The sequence below is a fragment of the Dermochelys coriacea genome, chromosome 10 (genome assembly GCF_009764565.3).
Source record: "Dermochelys coriacea isolate rDerCor1 chromosome 10, rDerCor1.pri.v4, whole genome shotgun sequence".
NCBI classification, from domain to species: Eukaryota; Metazoa; Chordata; order Testudines; family Dermochelyidae; genus Dermochelys; species Dermochelys coriacea.
Window position 1 is genome coordinate 61302558 of NC_050077.1, and position 14975 is coordinate 61317532.

Consider the following 14975-nt stretch of genomic DNA (forward strand, 5'->3'; position numbering starts at 1 on the left):
ATGGCTGACTTAGAACAACGCTTCCTCAGCTCTCGTCCCCTAGTGCCCCTACTCTACTTGCGCTACATTGATGACATCTTCATCATCTGGACCCATGGGAAGGAGGCCCTTGAGGAATTCCACCAGGATTTCAACAATTTCCATCCCACCATCAACCTCAGCCTGGACCAGTCCACACAAGAGATCAACTTCTTGGACACTACAGTGAAAATAAGCAGTGATCACATAAACACCATCCTTACCGGAAACCTACTGACTGCTATACTTACCTACATGCCTCCAGCTTTCATTCAGATGACATCACACGATCCATTGTCTACAGCCAAGACCTCAGATACAATTGCATTTGCTCCAATCCCTCAGACAGAGACAAACACCTACAGGATCTCTATCAAGCATTCTTAAAACTACAGTACCCACCTGGGGAAGTGAAAAAACAGATTGGCAGAGCCAGAAAGGGACCCAGAAGTTACCTACTACAGGACAGGCCCAACAAAAAAAGTAAGAGAACACCACTAGCCATCACCTACAACTCAAACCTCTCCAGTGCATCATTAAGGATCTACAACCTATCCTGAAGGACGATCCCTCACTCTCACAGACCTTGGGAGACAGGCCTGTCCTCGCTTACAGACAGCCCCCCAACCTGAAGCAAATACTCGCCAGCAACTACACATTACACAACAAAAACACTAACCCAGGAACCTATCCCTGCAACAAACCCCATTGCCAACTCTGTCTGCATATCTATTCAAGAGACACCACCATAGGACCTAACCACATCAGCCACAGCATCAGGGGCTCATTCACCTGCACATCTACCAATCTGATATATGCCATCATGTGCCAGCAATGCCCCTCTGCCATATATATTGGCCAAACCAGACAGTCTCTTTACAAAAGAATAAATGGACACAAATCAGACATCAAGAATTGTAACATTCAAAAACCAGTAGGAGAGCACTTCAATCTCCCTGGACACTGAATAACAGACTAAAAAGTGGCCATTCTTCAATAAAAAAACCTTCAAAAACAGACTTCAATGAGGAACTGCAGAACTGAAATTAATTTGCAAACTTGACACCATCAAATTAGGCCTGAATAAAGACTGGGAGTGGCTGGGTCACTAGAAAAAGTAATTTTTCTCTGTTGATACTCACACCTTCTTGTCAACTGTTGGGAATGGGTCATATCCACCCTCGTTAGTACTATAAAAAGTAATTTTCCCTCTGTTGATATTCACCCCTTCTTGTCAACTGTTGGGAATAGGCTACCCTATTTTAATTGGCCTCATTAGCACTGACTCCCCACTTAGTAAGGTAACGCCGATCTTTTCATATGCTGCCTGGTATACCTGCCTATGGTATTTTTCACTCCATGCATCTTATGAAGTGGGGTTTAGCCCACAAAAGCTTTTGTCCAAATAAATTTGTTAGCCTCTAAAGTGCCACGAGGACTCCTCAATGTTTTTTGTCTCTTAGGGCTAGATTGTGACCATCCCTAATGTGGCCATGCAGGGAAGTAAAACCCCACCCCTATGTACTGTGTTAGAGTGATCCATTACATCTGGGGTATGGAAAGAGGGGATGGGGGGAGGAGGGGATGAGCACACTAAAAATTCTCTCTAAAGTAGAGTAAGCTGCATCCCAAAAAAGGAGAAATAACTTACTGTTATTTCCAGCTCAAAAGACAGGGACAGAAGATGAATTGTGACACTGAGTCACAGTTCATTTCTGATTCTCCTCCTGGGGTGGTGCAGCTTCGTGCCACCTCCATGTAGGGCTGTGCCCAAAGGCTCAATCTTAAACCACTCTGAGTATATATCAAATATACCATTTGCAAATAAAAAGATTTTCTTTCTTAATTGCCATCCTTGCTTTAATTCCAAAAAGCCTGGGTTTGAAAACTGAAGCAGGATTCTCTCCTCCTTGCACATAACACCAATACTAAAGGCCCTCTGTGATACCTCTGCTAATCAGTCTCATCCCCAGGGGTTCTTCTGATAGCTTCACAAAGGTTGGTGTGGGCGGGCCATAAGGGGACTGTAAGGTAAGACATGAATGTTCTAGAGCAGTGACTCTCAACCTTTCCAGATTACTGTACCCCTTTCAGGAGTCTGATTTGTCTTGCGTACCCCCAAGTTTAATCTCACTTAAAAACTACCTGTTTACAAAATCAGACAAAAATACAAAAGTGTCACAACACACTATTACTGCAATATTCCTTGCATTCTTGTTTATACCAGATAATAAAATTAATCGGAATATAAATATTGTACTTACATTTCAGTGTATAGTATATAGAGCAGTATAAACAAGCCATTGTATTAAACTTGTTGTGAAACTAGGCAAATACCTAGCTGAGTTAATGTACCCCCTGGTTGAGAACAACTTTTCTAGAGGTGAAGAAGGCCACCAAACAAGGAGCTGTCTCCAAAGTGTAACCCAGGACAATGATTTGCAGAGTAAAGGAAAGTTGGATGATGTTGGAAACCACCCTCAGCCTACGGAGAAGAGATGTAAATGCTGTACAACATCAACACCAGTTTGCAGAAACTTTTTGGATTCCTTCAAGTTCTAGGACTCAAGGTCCACATAGATAATTCTCATGCAACAGTTAATTAGAAGGAAAACAAAGAAGAAATGAGTGTTTAGGAGAATATTGGGGCTACTTGAAGGCATCTTGAGACACCATATGCACTCTAGGATATAGATCTAGAGTTAGACATCCTCTCTGCACCAGTGTTGGTTGAGGGTGCTCTAGTTCATTGCTGTGCTCTAGTTCATATGGCTCAGCAGAACTGTAGTACCCATATGTGGCAAAATAGATATGCAGACAGCAGCATGTTGGCTACCAGTTCATCCACACATCTGCTCAGGCTTAAGGTCAATGGAAAAGTTGCTTTATATGTGCTTTGATCATCTAAGCTCCTTTTTTCAACAGGGCAGTAGTTTCAAGTTAGCATTGCAGGTGAAGTTTGGCAATTACGCAGAAAATTTTCTTGCTGAGATCAAAAAGCAGAGGCTTGCTTGTACTTAGCCATGTTCAAAGGATCAGCATGAAGGGATGCAGCTGGAGCCACATGTATCATTCTATGATGGATGTAGGGGTAAACAGAAGAGTGGAGTGGCCAGGGCCCTTGGCTGGCAATTCTCTCAGATGCTCTCTGGGAATAACAGGCTTGGTTTTCTTGTAGTTTGTTTCATGGAATAATGTGGGACTGTCTACCTTATGAATCTGCTTTAAAAGTCAACCGAGACCACGCATTCCATTAACAGCGGTACACCCATGTTGTACCCAGCAGCAATGTAATAATGCTTCCTCATTACTCTAATTTTGTGAAGAATTCAATGGAAGTGTGTAATCATGTGAATTCCCAATTGTGACAGGGTCGGGCGAGATGGCTACAGGAGAGTAATAGAAGGCAGATATATTAGCCCCAGGTTAAGTAGGTCCCTTTTCCCTGGGTAAGGTAACAGGGAAGGGTCCAGAACAATCAGGAACCTTCTGGAGACAATTAATACAGACAGGCTGATTAGAACACCTGCAGCCAATCAAGAAGCTGCTAGAATCAATTAAGGCAGGCTAATCAGGGCACCTGGGTTTAAAAAGGAGCTCACTTCAGTTTGTGGTGCGCATGTGAGGAGCTTCCGGGGAGCAAGAGGTACTAGGAGCTGAGAGTGAGAATGCGTATTGTTGGAGGACTGATGAGTACAAGCATTATCAGACACCAGGAGGAAGGTCCTATGGTGAGAATAAAGAAGGTGCTGGGAGGAGGCCATGAGGAAGTAGCCCAGGGAGTTGTAGCTGTTGCACAGCTGTTCCAGGAGGCAGTCTAGACAGCTGCATTCCACAGGCCCTAGGCTGGAATCCGGAGTAGAGGGCGGGCCCAGGTTCCCCCCAAACCTTCCAACTCCTCGTCAGACACAGGAGGAGTTGACCTGGACTGTGGGTTCCCGAAAATGGCCAAACTGAGGTCTCCTGTGAAGCTCCGAGGTGAGCAAATTCACCAATAAGCACAAGACTCACCAAGGTAGAGGAGGAACTTTGTCACACAATGCATTAGTTAGTAGCACACTTCTCAACTTCCCTTGTCTGAGATGTTTTAAAGTGTATGTATGTTTCCATCACACCTTTTAATCAATTTATCAATGAGCCCTACAAATTGCTAATGATATTTTTTTATACCAAAATCAACCACTCTTCTTATCCTAGGTGCTAAAGCACAGCCTTGAAACTTAGTTTAAGTAAAAAGCAACAAAAGCATTCCTAGAAAGAACCCTACCCCAAGCCTGTGATTCTGAACATACATTTTTGCCTGTAAATGTTAGGTTTGCAGACATGCATCAAAATGTAGCAAAGTAGCCATTATATGGGACATCTCTTTTCCTAGACCTTTATAAGAAACGTCACCAATTTTCCCTTTCACAAAGTATATTAATCACAGAAAGGGGAGCAAGCAAGAAGAGGGCTACCAGAGGTATTATAAAAACAATTCACAGGGTATTGGAATGGAAATACATATATAGGAAAAGAGAGATCTGTTGTAAAACTGCAGCTGGAGAAAAGTTATTGGGGGTGGTGGGAAGGAGAACAAAACTCAGGGGGGAAATTGCATCATGGGAGGAAAAGAACATAATAGAAAAGGGATGATAAAGGTAGCACTGGAGACGATCATTTATAAAAAGGTTTTAGATAGGGAATAGATGGGAAATAGATATATAGTTGTTGCACGTAAAATGGTTCATCTCTTTGGAAAGGAATTCCGGTACAAAGGGTTTCCTGGTCACCTCTTACCTCAGCTGCAGGAAAGCAGTTTGGTGTAGGGGGCCACAACAATGGTTATACTCCCTCTGAGGATACCCTTATGCAGAGCCAGGCCTCCCAGGGCTGGCTATGCTAACCTTAGGGTAGCTTTGTTGTACTGGAGTAGCACAAAGCTATCCTATCACAACAAAATAACTGGTCTCTCAACTAATGAAGCCTCACAGCACCCATCTGTAAAGTGTAAAAAACCTGCTTTACAGAGGCAGTGAGAAGTTACACAATTTGTCCTATAACAGGTTTCAGAGTAGCAGCCGTGTTAGTCTGTATTCGCAAAAAAGAAAAGGAGTACTTGTGGCATCTTAGAGACTAACAAATTTATTTGAGCATAAGCTTTCGTGAGCTACAGCTCACTTCATCAGATGCATTTGGTGGAAAATACAGTGGGGAGATTTATATACACACACAGAGAACATGAAACAATGGGTTTTATCGTACACACTATAAGGAGAGTGATCACTTAAGATGAGCTATTCCCAGCAGGAAGGGGACGGGGGAAGGAGGAAAACCTTTTGTGGTGATAATCAAGGTGGGCCATTTCCAGCAGTTAACAAGAACATCTGAGGAACAGTGGGGGGTGGGATGGGGGAGAAATAACATGGGGAAATAGTTTTACTTTATGTAATGACTCATCCACTCCCAATCTCTATTCAGGCCTATGTTAATTGTATCCAGTTTGCAAATTAATTCCAATTCAGCAGTCTCTCGTTGGAGTCTGTTTTTGAAGTTTTTTTGTTGAAGGATAGCCACTCTCAGGTCTGTAGTCGTCTGACCAGAGAGATTGAAGTGTTCTCCGACTGGTTTTTGAATGTTATAATTCTTGACATCTGATTTGTGTCCATTTATTCTTTGACGTAGAGACTGTCCAGTTTGACCAATGTACATGGCAGAGGGGCATTGCTGGCACATGATGGCATATATCACATTGGTAGATGCGCAGGTGAGCCTCTGATAGCGTGGCTGATGTGATTAGGCCCTATGATGGTGTCCCCTGAATAGATATGTGGACAGAGTTGGCAACGGGCTTTGTTGCACGGATAGGTTCCTGGGTTAGTGGTTCTGTTGTGTAGTGTGGTTGCTCGTGAGTATTTGCTTCAGGTTGGGGGGCTATTTTCATGAAGTTGATAGATTTCCACTCCATACGGCTAAATTCAGTGCCTTGCATAATAACAGGTTTCAGCCACCTAACCTGAATTTTCCACCAAATGCATCTGATGAAGTGAGCTGTAGCTCACGAAAGCTTATGCTCAAATAAATTTGTTAGTTGTTAAGGTGCCACAAGTCCTCCTTTTTCCTTTTTACAGTTTGTCCTAGCTCACACAAAAAGCCAGGGGCAGAACTGAGAAAGTGACTTAGAATTTGACTCCAAGGACTGTTACCTGGCTTTGGGAAGTACAGCAGTTATTTTTTACCCGTTACAGACTTTACAGAAGTCCTATTCTGGGATCTAAATGCCTCCTAAATTGCAGTTGCGGTTTAGCTTTCCATTTTTATAGGAGACAAAGTTGATTTGAAATAGCCTATAAACTGAAGTTTCATATTGACATGGAATGCAGAGTACATTCTGATTTAACCATGATTGCCACTACATGCCTTCAAATCCCCCTCTCACAAACATGACTAAATCTTGTTTGCTAGTGTTTCCACATTGTAGATTGCCTATATTTTTTATATTGCTTGGGAGGACCAAAAACTAGAGCAGAATAAGGATTAGCAGTGAATAGATTTTCCAATCTGGTTCCAATGGCTTATTGAAACTGATTTTCTTATAATATTCCCAAGGTAGGCTTTTAAAAATGTTTCTCTCTATGCTACATTATTTTAGAGACAGTAAATGATATGGTGGCAAACCAATCTGCAGCTGGTCATCCGTCTCTGCTAGGGATGAACAGGGCTTCACTGGCTCATATAAACCACAAGCTGTATGTCCAGCAAAGCTTTTCCCCTGGATGGCATGAACTTCTGGAAATCAAGCCCATCTTTATTTCCATAAGGTAAGTGTTTGGAATGCAAACCTGATTCTCATTGTGCGTGAGGAAGGCACAACTATGAATAATAAAGAACTATACAGTTTATTTGAGCCAGGAGGGCCATTTTTTTTAATACTAAACATATCTGTCAAGGTTGCTACAGACAATACACTATATGGAGAGTGATAATATGCTATATTTAAGATGAATGGTCATTTTCAGTGTTGTGTTCTTCCAAGTGGTAACACAAACATAATATATTAAATGATAATTGCAGGTTGTTTGGTGAATTCATTTTTTAGCTCTAAAAAGAATCAATAAAAAATGGGAGTGGGAGAATGGTCTGTATAAAAAATACGCCAATTAGTTTTAAAGTTTTATATAAATCCACACATGAGTATATCAACAAAACTCAACAAACATGGGCAAACAGAAAAAAAACCCCAATGAATTCCTGGACTTCTATGCTAACACCCCTCCTCCCCCCAAATTGCATCAGCAATCTCACATTCCTCTCACTTGCACTTGTTTGCCTTTCAATAAGGTATATATTCCCCCATGTCACCTGAAATTCTTCATTTTTGCCATTCATCTTATAAATTAGGTGTCTTAATGAAGCAATTTCTGCCATGTCATGTTTAAAAGTGGGACACGAGCTTTTTTATCTTCTAATGACAAATCTCTTGGCACAACCAAGGGCAATTGCATTCCATTTTGGAAAAGACGTTGTGATTCTGTTGACAGAAAAATCATGTCGCAAATACAGTTTTGACTCAGTGGATAACTTCTGGTGCCACGCTATTTCAGTAACATCTGACACATGATCATGCAACAAGACCATTATTTTACTCCAGTTTATGAAATAAGTTTGCAATGATCAGAATACTGGATTAATACTTCTTAACTTTTAATAGCTACTGCAAGTTCCATTGAATTAGCAGGATATCGGGGCAGAATTCATACAAGGAGAAGAACTTTACATGTTCTGCCAATTTATTATAGGTCCCAGGATCTTTGAAATGTCATTAATGACTTTCATCAAGTGAGTTAAGTGTACCACTGGGTTACTTAACATTAAAATATTATCCCCACAGCCTTTTGTAGTACTCCTCTTGCTACAATGCTAGAACCTTCCAAATATTTTGTGATTGCTTCCACAAGAGGTTCCAAATCCATTATAAACAATATAGATGACAATGGGCAGCACTGTCTGGCACCTCTTCCATGTGCAAAGAGGTGAGACGTTACTTTGTTAAACAAGATGAATACACTGAATATCTCTTCTTCATTAAACCATTTAGTATATAAAATAGATATAGCCATTCCATCCTCCCACAGGTCTTCTCTGCATCCAGAGATTTAGGGGCAGAGCCTCAGCTGGTGTAAATGGATTTCAGTGGAGCTTGGCAACTTACATCACTGAAAATCTGGCCCATGGTGACAATAGGGAGGTGTGAGTCATAAGTGCTCTTTGCTATATATAACAAAGTCCCAATGTTTCCAGTGACTTCCTTCCTTTCACAAGCGTATCTAGGAGGATTGTATAAAAGTGGCTAATGCCATCTCTGCGCTAAGATCGTGGTATAGCTATTTACTTCTGCATTTAAAAGTGATATAAGTTGTGGTTGATAGTTCAGACATGCTAGTACATTCCTAGCCCACTAAGAAAATCACAGCTCTGGTGAGATGAGCCGTGCCCCTTTTTCTCAGCTTCTAAGAAAACAAACTTTGCTATCAAAGCTAACAGCTCTCAACCCATCCTCCCCTAGGGATTCAGCTTCATTTCAGTGCTTTACCCTCATTTAAATTTTTCACATTGTCCCACTTTATATCTAGTAATATCTGAATACTGGGCTTGGTTAAAGACACACAAGAGAATGATACAGTGGATAAGATACTATGTTGTGCCTCTTAGTGCTCACAGCCTAGGTGGAAAGGTGGCTTTAAGTCAGCTTAGTGCCTTCCGAGTCTTTGACTGTTCACAGGGCTGGTGTAATTTAGACTGGACCTGGGGCCTGTCTAAGTTAGGGCTGCCTTCCTGTGCAGAGCCACCAAGAATCTCCATATCGTGCTGTTCCCTCTTACCCCCTGGTGCACTCCCTACACCGGTGCTTGTGAAGGGGTCCTTAAAGGCAGCCTTACTTCTGTCTTGTGCAGTGCCTGCACCAGAAGCCATGGCACACAAGGGCTGGAGTACGGGGTGGTGATCTCATCCAATATGTATATCAAAGAGGAGAGTGAGCTGTAGCCCATAGGGCTAGCCTGCTAGCTTGCTCTATCATATCCTGTCTTTATTTACTGGTTGATTGATTTTATTCTCTTTGGCTTATATTTTTATACCGAATATCTTCAGTAGACATTACTTCATTATATTTGGCTGTCATGCAAGGAACCTACAGGCCTGTAGCCTTAGCTAAAGCAAGTTAGCATGAGTGTTGGCATAGATAAATGGCTTTCCGGTTACCCTTTAGATTTTAGGGAACTGAATATGTTTACCAACAATTTTTGGGACCTGCTGGTAACCACAAGGACAAAGAAGTAACAATTCAGGCCAAAGTAACAGGTTTTGAGAATGAGATAATTGGCATTAATATGAGTGAATATGCTATTGATATGTATGAATACACGAGCCTGTAGAGAAAGTGTATCCTAAGATTCTATGGGTGAGAAAATTAAATTTGGGCATGGAAGGTTGGGCATGAGATGAATATTCAGGAGAGTGCAAGACCTTATAGGAGGGCAAACACACCATGTTGGGGGAATGCTCTTTCTAACTAATTCCCTTTTGTTCTTTTTGTCTAGCTTTTAGCTTAGCTTTTTCAGTGTAACTTTGCCACTCAACATTTGACCTTCTCTCCATCATCAATCTCGGGCAGTGAGGAATCTGGACCATCAGACTCCTTTGGCATGCCAGAGATGAGGCTGGTCTCTCATCACCAGGTCCCCAAGGAAGGGTGTGAGTATGCTAGTCTAAGTAGCTTTTGTAAGGAGTGATACCGCACGTACCCCCTGAACAGTATTATTTCTTTTTGATTTTGTGGTTTGGAGCTTTGATAACTTTTCCCTTTATTTTAATAAAAATAACTAAGCCTTGACTTTGTCGTCCACATAACTGTTCTTGCCAGGGTTCCTTGCAAAATATTGAACTCTCTACATTTAATTCTGTGTAGCCTGATTTCAGGGCAAGAACCTGATTATCTTCTGGTCAGATCATTGGTGAGACTGTAAACCCTCTAAAAATCATGCTAACAGAGTCAAGAGAATTGGATATGAATGTGGAAGATCAAATAGGGCATTGGTAAGTTATCTAGAGTCTCTTTTTAAAAACTGGAATAGAATAATTAATTTTCATGCAGTAGAGAGAGTATAATTAAACTGAAGCTGTACTCTGAATTGACTTGAAAAGTGGCATCATGGAGTTCAAAGATTATTGTGTATCAGTCACTCCCAGATCAAATATGTTTAATTTACAAGATATTTTCTCTAACTGCCAACTCTGAAAACTCAAATGAAAAGTCAAGCTGGCTTCTTTTTGGACTCTGACATCTTCAATAATCAAGATTCTGGAGTGACCACTTAGTTAATAATTATGCCAGTGATACAAGGGTAAGAACACAAACAGGTTCACTGCCTTATAGTTCTGTTAACTCTGGGAGGGTAATAGAAGGAAGAGTAATACTAGAGAGTCACACACTTCATTGCTTCTGTAGGGTGAGCTCATTGCACACACTAGAGGCACCACATATTCCTCCATTCTTTCTGCATCACCTTCCCACCCCCTGCTATTTCACAGACTCCCTACAATCCCCTCACCCATGCCATGGTATCCGTGTGCCCCCTCTACCACGTGCCAGGGGCTCTGTTTCTCCCCACTGTTCCCCTCCCTGCTTACCATCGTCTCCCATGTCTGGGGCTCCCCAGACCAGAGGGCTTTCACCTGCTCCCCTGACCATTCTTATTTCATTTCTTTCTATCTGGGAGATAAGTCATTCAGTGCCATCATTTTAAACTGTATGAGGATGATAGGCAGACCTGAAATGGGGGTATTATTATGTTGCAAGGTATTAATAGCTTTCATAACTTTTTTTGATCTACTGACAGTTGCAGAGGTAGCCGAAGCTGCTGGATCTGTTAACCAGATGTTGATGCGCTTTGTGTCCTCCATTTCTACCGTCTATTTTTCTGATTTTCACAAAAACCAATAGGGTTCGGCACCTTGATGCCTAGAACCAGGGCTGGCTTTAGGCCAATTCCGCTGATTCAGGCCCCACGCTGGCGCCTTTTTAATTTTTACTCACCCGGCAGTACTCCGGATCTTCAGCGGCGGGTCCTTCAGTGCCTCCGAAGACCCAGAGCCAGTGAAGGACCTGCCGCTGAAGTGTCGCTGAAGACCTGGAGTGCCACCGAATTGGGCCCCACACTTCCTAAAGCCGACCCTGCCTAGAATGTTTTCTTAACGTTCCAATTGATTGGATGTGGCATTCAAACATCACAACATTATATACTGACAGACAGAAATACCATCAACTTGAGTGTTAGGCCTTGCTTTGCTTGACCAACAAGATTTTTGTCACGCAAGTCAGCAAATATACATGCAGAGGTCAGATCTGTTGAGAAAGACACTGCCATTTTACATAGAATAGTCTCTTTTCTGACCACAACCACATTTTAATCCAGCAGTTAACTCAGTTACACTAACATTTACCTGTTTGTAAAATAAAGATAACAGGGGTGAAAGAAGGCCAGTGCGGGCGGGAATGGCATACCAGTAAGAAGTGGCTGCCGGTACCAGCCCGTATGCAGCCGACGTTAAAGAACTACTGCGGCTGCACTTTAACGTAGTTGCCCCTTTTGCCCCCCCAAGCCGCTGACATGGGAGGGGAAGGGGCAGCTGCCCCAAGGCCGGCGATTTAAAAGGGCCCAGGGCTCCCAGCCACCGCTACTGCTACCGCGACAGCGGCCTGAGCCCCGGGCCCTTTACGTCATCGCCACAGCCCTGGGCAATGCGGGCCAGGCAGCTTGGATGGGCTGGATGGGGGAGGCTGAACCCCCCAGCCCCGCCCCTTCTGCCTGTGGCCCCATCTCTTCTGCCCAAGGCCCCGCCCCTTCCTGGGGCCTGAAGCTGGGCCCCCGTACCAGTAAGGGCTTAATGTTACTTTCACCCCTAAATAACAATATTAGTTTCTACTTGGGCGGTGGTTGGGGGTCTTTAATGTTTGTAAAGCATTCTGAGACCCTCTTCTGGAAGGTATACTAAAAGTGCAAAGTACTCTGTCCTTTGCCAATGAAATAAGTTCTACTTCTGTTAATATTGTGGCTGCTAAAATGTAGGGATTGGATAGAATCATTCTACAGGAAAAATAGATTTTGTGCACAATATTTTGGTTACCCTAAAAAAACTCCACTTGTAAAGCATTTACTGTAACAGTCAGATTTTGCTAAAATAATTATCTTGTCGATTGTGGAAACGCACAAAATTAATTGATTCAGGTGTGTTCTTAACAGCTGCCTGACAAATGTGATTGGTTTCACCGAAAAGGGGCCATTGTATAGAATAATTAAAAGGCATCTTTGAAAGAAATCCAATTATGTACAAGTGGCAGTTAATTAGAGGGTGAATACAAAAGTAGAGAGACAAAATTAATTGGATATTTGTGGATAAAATAGTACGTTGTACAATAGAAAAATACCTTGACTTCTAACAGGCTGTGAAGTGTTTTCCTTTCTCATATATGTTTGCAGGACCGTGGGTAGACTGCCAGTGAGGCCCAACCTGGCTTTGAGGAAGATAGATGGGCCATGCTACAGCACAAGGAGAGCTCAACCTATTTGACTCATCCAGACTAACTCCAGGCCTCCAGGGGAGGATAATAAAGAGCTAAAGCTTGGCTACCACTTTAATGGATGCAGTGCATTCTCTGCCTGCAGTTGGCCAGCTTGGGGGGGGGGGTAGTGGGGGACCTGGGGACCAAAGCTTTGTGTTCAGCCCACCTTAGGGAGCCTAGCACCACCTTGCATGATGTCTGTGCTCCCCAAGCACATTGTGACAGGAGGGCAAGGATCTTTATGACTCTGCCACACCATTGTGCACCCACACAGGGCCAGCTCGAATCTAGCTCATACCGCAAACCAATCATATATTTGCTCATTCAGACACACAATATAGGCACACAGGACATATACAGCTGTACCTTAATTGTAGCTAGTGCTACCTCCATTGTTGCACATTGCCTCAATGTCAAACTTTTAGCTTCCTCTCGAGTGACGTGGTCCTGAAAAACATGGTAATATTGTAGCTGTTATAAGGAAAAGCAAGTCTTGCTGCTTCTCTTGCCTTTTTAAAAACATCTACATTTGGCAAGGATGCACTCACCCTTCAACTCGTTTTTTTAAAAAATAAATTACAATGCAAAGCTATTCCATTGTTTGTTGAAAATGAGAATTGAAAAGAAAAACTGAAATTTAATGCTAGGGTATCTGTAAAGTGTTTTCCAATTATTTTGAAAAGACAAGTTGATTTTCTGTTCTGTAAAAGAAATGGATTAAATGTTATAAATGTGTTGAATACTCATGGATGCCATTAAAATTGCATATTTTACTAATGAAATTTGACTTTGGCAGTAAATTGGTGTTTGGCAGAAGCCCAAACTTAAACAAAAGTCTGACTGGAAGGAAAGTTAAGTAAAGGCAAAAAGGGGTTTGTATTCCTGAAAAATATTTTGTGAAATCAACAGCTCATTATTTACTTAAGCTGTATTTTAATTGCTGTATCAGATTGGGCTGTTATTCAAAGAAACACAAATTGCCACATTTCTACAAAACTCAAATGCCATTATTGGTATTGGCTGGAAACTGACTGGCATAAAAACCAAACTCAGAAGCTTTTTTATCATGCTAGCATTTCATGTCACACAGTTGAGAAACAGAAAACTGCTTCTTTCTTAAGCTGTTCAAAACTGGTGTAGAGAGGGAAAACAATCAACCTTTTGGAAACCATTGGCAAAAGTCTGCCCTTTTGCTTTATCCCACATAGAAAGATGTTTTATTTGTACTACAGGTCGCATGGCTGTAAGGGCTCATTGTCATTTTACATGTAATATTCCTGGAGGTAGCTGAACTGGTACTACCTGAAAGGGGGTTTCAAAGAGGATGGCTCTAGACTGTTCTCAATGGTAGCAGATGACAGAACGAGGAGTAATGGTCTCAAGTTGCAATGGGGGAGGTTTAGATTGGATATTAGGAAAAACTTTTTCACTAAGAGGGTGGTGAAACACTGGAATGCGTTACCTAGGGAGGTGGTAGAATCTCCTTCCTTAGAGGTTTTTAAGGTCAGGCTTGACAAAGCCCTAGCTGGGATGATTTAACTGGGACTTGGTCCTGCTTTGAGCAGGGGGTTGGACTAGATGACCTTCTGGGGTCCCTTCCAACCCTGATATTCTATGATTCTATGATTCTATGAATGTGTAAAGAATCAATCATTGGAATTCCTTTGGAAGAGGAAGATTTACCTGCATATTGAGAATACAAAGAATGGGTTCAGTGCTACATTTCTGTTCTTTTATCTCTGCTTTAACTTCTCTGATAAAGAGAATGTTTCTGTGCCCAAGAATACCACCATGCTAAGGCAAGTTGGTACAGAGCGGAGAACATCAATAAAACAAATGTAAAAAATGAAGAGCCTAGAAGTTTTTAGGTATTGTAGGTAATTTGCTAATGTAACACACTGATTTGGGTGGAATCTGTGGCAGTACAATAAGGGCTAGGTTATGTCTTTTGACTGGGATTTTCCCAACTTGTCAAAATGACTTAGAAACACAAATCCCTTTGAAAGTGTTCACTGCTAGAGCTGGTTGATTTTTTTTCATGAAAAATGCCATTATTGTGAAAACTGAAATATTTAATAAAACTATGTTAACAAAATTCCCATGAGAAAAAAATCTGTTTCTGAAAATTTTGAAATTTAGACCTGAAAATTTTAAAATTTAGTTTTAGATTCTCAATTTAATTTTGAATTTGATCTTTTTTCATTTTTAAATGATATTGTTTATGACATGTCAATAATCATAATACGCACTACTTTTACTGACATGCGATAATATAACAATATAGTTGAAAAAGGCTAATTTTATTTTTAAAATCACAGTGTCAATCTGTTTCTTTGCCACACAACAGGAGACACTT

At 41.6% G+C, this 14975-nt stretch overlaps 1 protein-coding gene and 1 long non-coding RNA gene across 6 annotated transcripts in view; one reads left to right on the top strand and one right to left on the bottom strand.

Moving 5' to 3' along the window:
* The window catches only part of LOC122456006, a 296596-nt gene extending 283128 nt beyond the window's left edge, over positions 1-13468 (top strand). For 3 of the 4 annotated variants that reach the window (XR_006274601.1, XR_006274602.1, XR_006274603.1), the window contains exons 5-8: positions 6650-6818; positions 9597-9750; positions 9965-10092; positions 12537-13459. This is a non-coding gene — a long non-coding RNA (uncharacterized LOC122456006). Of the gene's footprint in view, positions 1-6649; positions 6819-9596; positions 9751-9964; positions 10093-12536 lie in introns of all 4 variants that reach the window. The other variant, XR_006274600.1, reaches the window with a different exon arrangement.
* Positions 1-14975, bottom strand: part of UNC13C (unc-13 homolog C) — a 476401-nt gene that overhangs the window by 36012 nt on the left and 425414 nt on the right. For both annotated transcript variants that reach the window (XM_043493368.1, XM_043493369.1), the window contains one exon: positions 12986-13066. In XM_043493368.1, the coding sequence (XP_043349303.1) occupies positions 12986-13066 (81 nt within the window). The remainder of the gene's footprint in view (positions 1-12985; positions 13067-14975) is intronic.